The following is a 7,500-nucleotide window of genomic DNA, read 5'->3' as shown; positions in this document are numbered from 1 at the left end:
CCTTTGATGCGATTTTAACATCGACATTAATCAGAGAGATCGGTCTCCAATTTTTGATAAAACGTCTGTCTTTGTCTTTCTTCTCCAACAACGTAATCATAGCTTGTTTTTGCGAATTTGACAGTTGTCCGTGTTCGTGAGCGAAATTCAAGGAATTGACGAGACATTTCTCTATGAGATGCCAGAAGCCAAGATAAAACTCCACAGTTAATCCATCATTCCCTGGTGTTTTGTTTTTCTCAAATGATTTCAACGCTTCTAAATATTCGTTTGTTGTAATTTTTTCTCCAAATATTCCTGCTGCTCGTCTGTTAACATGTTAGTATTTACATTCTTAAGGAATTCATCAATCGACAAGCCACCCTGCTGACAAGAGTCCTTATCATAAAGATTGGCATAAAGGCTATGAATCTCTGTCATTATTTGTTTCGGATCCATTATGCATTCATCATTAAACCCCACTAACTTTCTAATACAACTTTTTTTCTTTTTGGAATTTTCTAAGTTCAAAAAGTACTTATTACTTTTCTCGCCATATTCGTACCAATTTACTCTCGAGCGAATTATTGCTCCTTGCGCTATATAATCATATTGACTATCATATTCGGTTTTTAAAATTTCCAGATCACTCAAGTTTTCTTGACTGGGCTGTTCATCGCATTTTGCTGTGCACTCTTTAAGTTTTTGTTCTAAGTCTAATAATTTCTCCCTTCTAATTCTAGCTTTCTGTTTGCTATAGGTAATAGTTTCATAACGGATTTTATACTTAATTAAGTCCCAAAGGACCCTTGGATCCTGAATCTCTTTTCCATCTTCCAACCAATCACTGTAATTCTCAGTTATAAAAGAGATATATTCATCATCTTCTAAAAGACTAGAATTAAATTTCCAAAAGGAAGGTCCCCGTCCCGTTTCTTCAATTCCGTTTATGTGCATTGTAATAGCGGAGTGATCCGTTCTTATTGCAGGAATAATATCTACATCTTCTACCTCTTCTTGAACACTACTGCTTATTAGCCAAAAGTCCAAACGTCGCTGTATTGTAGGGTTTTTTTGTCTCCATGTAAAGCGCTTAGTATCTGGATTTCTTATTCTCCAGATATCAGTCAGATCATAAGATGAACACAAATCTTCAATTTTTTACAGGATTCTCTTACTTGAGGTTTGCCTCCAGCTCCATCCAACTCAGCATCGAAAATAACATTGAAATCGCCTCCAATAATAACTTCACAATTATCCTCTAATTCTAATTTATCGAGCTGTTTTTGAATTTCCTCGAAGAAGATGCATTGATCTTTGGTCTTATTTGGGGAATAAATATTGACAAAAACAAAACTATATCCCTGAATGACACCTTTCAAAATAATAAATCTTCCTTGTTCATCTTCTTGGCGTTCTTCAATATCACAATCGAATTTCTCCTTAACCAAAATCATAACCCCCCTACTGTGCTCCGAACCATGACTAAAGAAAATGTCGCCCCTCCACTGCGACTTCCAAAACTTTTCGACGTCTGGAGTACTGTAAGTTTCTTGTAAAAAGATAATATCGGATCTCTCTTTTGTTAACCAGTAAAAAGTGCCTTTCTTTTGTCAAAAGAGCGAATCCCCCGAACATTTAGAGATAGAATTCTAAAATTTAAATTTCGTTTTGTGAAGATTTCAAAGTTTCATTTCAGCGAAGAGAACGGAACAATAAATACGTCAAGAGGCATCTGCATACGTGAAGCTCAAGCCATGGGTGCACTGCATGTCCCTCACACAAGAACAATATAAAGTTAGCCCGCTAAAATGCGAAAAAGAAAACAAAAGGCACAAAGCAAAACTACGACACACAATTACATAGTTAAAAAAGTAGCCAGCGAAAGCTGTTAAATATAGAGCTACTAACACAAAGGGTCTTGCAATCCTCATAACACCTAGTAACAATGGAAACAAAAAAACCCAGTTCTTGGAAAAAAATAATGCAAATTTGGTAAAGAAATAGTTTTATACATGACCTGAAGTTTTAGATTTTACGTTTTTATATTTGAACACCGTCAATAAACAACTTATCAGGCTCCGCCCTACTAAAGTAGACGGTCTTACCCTCTTCTTTTGCCTTTTTAAAACGATGCATCTTCTTCTTTCTACGCTCTAGAATTTCTTTTGGAAGGTCCGGTGATATTCCAAAGTTTTTACCTTTCAATTTCTTCGCCTTTGACATGACCTCCTCACGATCAGGGTATCTTAAAAAACGCGCAATTATTTGTCTAGGCTTTCCAACAGAGGAAGTCCGCTTCCCAACTCGGTGCACCCTGTGAAATTCTATATTATCAGCATCTTCCACGCCGAGTTCGGTTTTTAAAAAATCAACCAAAACCTCCCTCGTGTCTTCGTTTACATCTTTTTCTTCTTTAATTCCAAAGAAACGAAGATTCTCACGCCGCTGATAAACCTCCATATACAGTTTCTCGTCTCTGAGAAGGTGAACTTGATTCTGTATTTCTTGAAAATTCTTCTTGAACGACTCTCTTTCTGCATTAGCGAAGTTCAAACCGTCCTCAAGCTCTTTAATCTTCGTTTCTGTCTCCTTCTTAAACACCTCGAAACTTTCGACCTTGACTTGAAGGCTACTTACTTTCTCGTCCACTGATTGAATTTGATCTTCTAATTTTTGTAGCTTTTCTAACACTTGGTCTAGTTTTGGCATTACCGTCTCCGCCATTTTCAGCAAAGTGAGCACCTCATCCGACTCGCTACTAGGCTCAGAATCTGTGAATGATACGTTATGTTTTATCCTTTTGTCATCGGGCGAGAAGTTTTCTTCAGTAGAGGATGTTGAGGAGCTTTTCCACGTTTTTCTTTTAATATTTTGTATTTTGTAATATCCAAGAACGGAGCTAACACAAACACGTCTACACCAACATCTTGCCCGACCCAGTCTTCGGCCGCTTGAAGATACGAAATTTCTCTTCTCGTGTTGAAAAATATTTCACTCGTTCGCCCCGCTCACTCGTGAAATATTTTTCAACAATCGAAGGGAAATTTCGTATCTCCGCCCGGCAATGTAATATCCTCTATATGTCTAGCCATGTTGTCTGGTTTGTTGAAAAATCTTTATGTTAATGAGTAATGTAGACAATCTTCGCACTAGTAAGCTTAAGTCGTAGCAATAAATTGGATTAACCAGGAACTTAAAGAAATATTTTTAGCTTCATAAAAAAAACAACTTCGAATACGCGGATACGCAGTGGGCAAGTGCTTAGGCCAAATCGTTGAAGTGGGCGCTTAGGCTTAATCAGGAATCGAGTGCTATTTCGAGAAAAGTGTACTGTAACCAAACCGTAAAATGAAAGCTAGCAGTAGTTTGTAATTCAGTTTTATTTTGGCGTATATTCCTCACACGATCTCGTAAAAAGTGTAGTTAACCGAACCGTAAATTGAAAGCTAAAATCACTTAAACCAGCGCTTAGGCTTAATCAGGAATCGAGTGCTATTCCGCGAAAAGTGCAGTTAACCGAACTATAAAATGACTCGATCATCGCGCGTTAAGAACGAGGAATACGTATACATCAATCTCCTTCGCTCTTTTTGTTTGGTGCTTCAGAAAGGAGAAAGACTGGGAACCAGGAAAACGAGTGCGTATCCGCGTTTCTGCGTATCCACTAAGCTCGATGTTTCCACTGCGTATCCACGTATCCACCCAATTTAGGTTATAGCTTCGAGATGGCAGGGTATTCTGCAGTTAAGCCAAAGGTTTTATTGTAACAAAGAACGTATTTGCTATTAGAGGTAAAAAACCCTTCCTATTTCATTGAGTGCGTGAAAACAAGAAACCCAATTCGTATCAACTATAACTACTATAGGCAAGAAAATAAATTCAGGATCAAAGCCTTTTCGGAAGAATCTTTTCCTTAAATAATGAACCAAAACAGACTACAAGCTTTCTTTCAAAATAATTACTTGACTAACGAGAACAAGCTTTCTTTCATATAAATCTTTCAAAAAAATCTTCACTATCACACTTCCAATTATGTTTTACCTGAATTCTGTGCATATTGAGTAAAAAATAAATGTAAATAACCAGACAACTGAGATGTGTCACCACCGTGTCGCATCTCAGTTGTCTGAGATGCATTCAAGGCGTTCGATTCCCTCAATGTTTTCAAGCTCGTTTGGTTTCAGTTTTGTACATAACATCTCAATTAGTAAGAAAAATATTAATTTAGAAACAAAGCTCTCTCAGTTGATTCGGAGAGAACATTGTAGTCGAAGTCTATTACTCGTCGCTTTTAAGATTCCAGATATTTATCTTTCCCCGCCTGTCTTGTTTGTACATTGACTTTCCACTCCATAAGGGTTTATTTTGTTTAAATATCCACTAAAACACCATTCGCGTTACAATGACGTTCGGCGTCATTGCAGGTTAATAAAATGCACGAAAGTCATAGTGAATAAAATTCGTACTGATTCTAAATGTAGCCAATCAGGAACACGAACGACAAAATAGCCCTTTTCACGGTTAGTTTTTGTCATTTGCATTACAATATAATCTAGCATGTGTGCGAGGAAATTCGGGCTGTTTTGTAGTTTAACCCGAAGTTGCCTCGCATCCACGTTAGATTACATTGTAGTGCAAATAAAAAAAACTAACCGTGAGTGTAATGTGAAGTGCTAAGTTTCTACCCCATGTGAGCGTTAGTCCTATTGACGGAAATGGGCCCACACAAGGACAGAGAAAAACTCTGACCAGGGTGGGAAATGAACCCACGACACACAAGGAACGAACTAAAAACACTCTTCACTTTGGACTATTTTGGAATATCTGAAACACAGTAAGTGTTGTAAATTTTATTAAATAAATTGTTGGTTGGGCGATTTTAAACCACCGTTGATTGCTTTCATCACCCCACTCCATTTGTGCGAAATAAAATTGTCTATCAAACGCTACCATCTCAGAAAAGCAATATTGCAGAAGACATCATCTTCCACGGCCGAAGTGTTGATGAGCACGACAAGAGGTTGATACAAGTTTTTCAAAGATTGGAAGGTTAAAGGCCTCGCAGTAAATCCAGACAAGTGCCACTTTTGAATTCCACGAATCACCTTCATCGGACCTCTCCCCTCGGGGAAGCACCTTTTCGTTGTTGTGGACTATTTAAGTCGCTTATATGTAGGTTTAGCCAAGCGTAAAAGCGGAGCTCCCTTTTCTAACCCCAGAAAGCAATATAGTGTAATGACTTGAACACGTAAGTAATAATTAGGGATTGGAAGAGTGCGTGTGTGTTTGCGTGAGGGTATAGCGCTGTAAGTATTGTTGTTATCTTATTGTAAGTAGTGTAACTATTGTATGGTGTATTGTAATGATAATAGTGTAGGTATCGAATTGTAAGTAGTGCTAGTATCGTAGTGAAAGTATTTGTAATGTAAGTAGTGTAAGTATCATAATTGTAAGTATCGGAACGTAAACAGTGCCCGAACACTCCCGTCCCCAGAGGCTCTCCTGCCTCCCCACCTCCACCCCGACAGTCTGTACGGGCGAACGGATGCAAGTGACGTCATAACCAAAATTTCTCGCATGTGTAGATTTCCCAAAAAATCTTACCCATGCTGCTCTGCTGGCGCGCTTGGCGCGCCTGGGCTCCGCTATTACAAAGTTGCTATCATAAAGTCGGTAGCATCAAGTAACCTTATCGACCATCTCGAAGGCATGTTTTCCACCCGTGGTATTCCTTGCTCAATCAAAACTGATAACGGGGTTAAGTTTATTTCACAAGAGATAGAGTCATTCTTTAGAGACAACCACATTGATCATCGAACTTTCAACCCACTTTGGCCTCAGGCAAATGGCAGGGTCGAAAGACAAAATCGCAGCCTTCTAAAGGCCATCAGAACTGCACAAACAGAAAGAAAAGAGTGGCGAAACGAGCTGTTAAAATTCCTCATGGCATATCGAAGCACTCCTCATGCTACCACTGGAATGAGTCCAGTTCAGCTGTTATTCGGGCGTGAGATTCGTACCATAATCGCAAGCCTAACTATAGGCCGTTCCCGGACAGCAACAGATAGGATATCCAATGACAATGATGCAGTTGGTAAACAGAAAGGCAAAGACTATGCCCACTATCATCGGAATGCGAAAGAAAGTCATCTGGAACAGGGAGATAAAGTCTTAGGCAGACCAAAAAGGGAAAGCTAGATACACCCTTTGCACCGGAGCTGTGATTCGGTATAGGCATGAAATTTTTTTTTCATCTCTTTCATGCAGTAATTTTATCCCAGGACATGTGCATGCATGATATTTTTTCTCCGTGTAACATGCTTTCTTTGGGGTCACAAAAGGGGCGAGACATTTTTTCCGCAGTGGTCGTGTGCATAACCCTAAACCCCAGGTTATCGGCTGACATGTAAAACGATGACAACTGGCTAACCAGTCATAACAACCTTCCTTTCCCCACCGATGAAAAAAGGTAAATTGTAGGATTGACTTGTGGCGAAGAACGGTAAATGCGAGACTGCTTGCCAGACGGCAAGGCTAGCGTTTTTTTTTTTCGAGCACGAGAAACGTTAACTTTAATTACGAGACTGAGACTTTAAAGTGCTTTACGCGAGAGCGTGAGGCGATCAGACTCGATCAGATTTAGCGGCGGGACGTTTGAGTTTTGAAGGGGTGGATCATGCAATTATATAATAACCAGTTCCGGGACGTTTACAAGATCTTTCCACTGACAAGTCAAAAGTGGGCTATATTAAGCTGCCAAGGCCCATATGATAAGCTTCTGTAATCTGTTCTATTATCCTGTGTTCTCTTACTGTCCCTTATTCCCTCAAGGTGTTCTTTCTCTACTTCCCGATTTGTTCTTCTGTTTTTCAGTATCGATTTTAAGGTTTTACCCCTAGTGAAGGCCAGAACAAAGCATAAACCTTGTCTGAAACATATCTTTCCCATTGCAGGGTCCAGCTGCCAGATACCTGCAAAACGTTGAGTTGCAACAGGAGGTGGATAAAACTGCACGAACTGTAGAGAAACAGGAAAGACAAATAGAGGCTCTGGAGAGTCAAGTCGGTTTAATTAATCCTTCGCGTTCGGCAAAGTTCAAGGTAGGTAGTATTCATTCTACTGAAAGTTACTGGATATATTTTATCTAGACTTCTAGCTGTTTCGTTCGATCTGCATGTCGAGAGTACTAGCCATAGCTAACAGAGCGGCGAGACGGAAGGCGTCTGACGTGAATGAACTATGGAAGGTTGAGGGAGAGTTTCCCCCAGTCCCTTCTTGTTTTTCCCTTCCTGTTCCAGTGTTGCTGAGCTGCATGTACATGTTAATGGTACACTGTCGACTATCGTACAGAAAGGATCGCGAGAAGCTTGCTAGTAATAGTCCCTCTTATCGAACAGATCATTGCTGTTAGAGCAAATATGACGTTTAAGCAAAAGCTGCTAAAGATTTCCCCGCACTTCGTCGTCGAGCTGACAGAGTTCTTACATGAGTTGCTGTCGTGGCATACTACGGGATTTT

General features: G+C 39.6%; 1 protein-coding gene across 1 annotated transcript in view; it reads left to right on the top strand.

Moving 5' to 3' along the window:
* The window catches only part of LOC138054246 (uncharacterized), a 33,842-nt gene that overhangs the window by 16,211 nt on the left and 10,131 nt on the right, over positions 1 to 7,500 (top strand). Inside the window, exon 2 of the mRNA XM_068900735.1 lies at positions 6,936 to 7,082. Coding sequence (XP_068756836.1) covers positions 6,936 to 7,082 — 147 coding nt within the window. The remainder of the gene's footprint in view (positions 1 to 6,935; positions 7,083 to 7,500) is intronic.

Source organism: Montipora capricornis, chromosome 1 (genome assembly GCF_036669925.1).
Source record: "Montipora capricornis isolate CH-2021 chromosome 1, ASM3666992v2, whole genome shotgun sequence".
Lineage (NCBI taxonomy): Eukaryota > Metazoa > Cnidaria > Anthozoa > Scleractinia > Acroporidae > Montipora > Montipora capricornis.
Note: the sequence above shows the minus strand (reverse complement) of the source record. Positions and strands in the feature narration are given on the sequence as shown.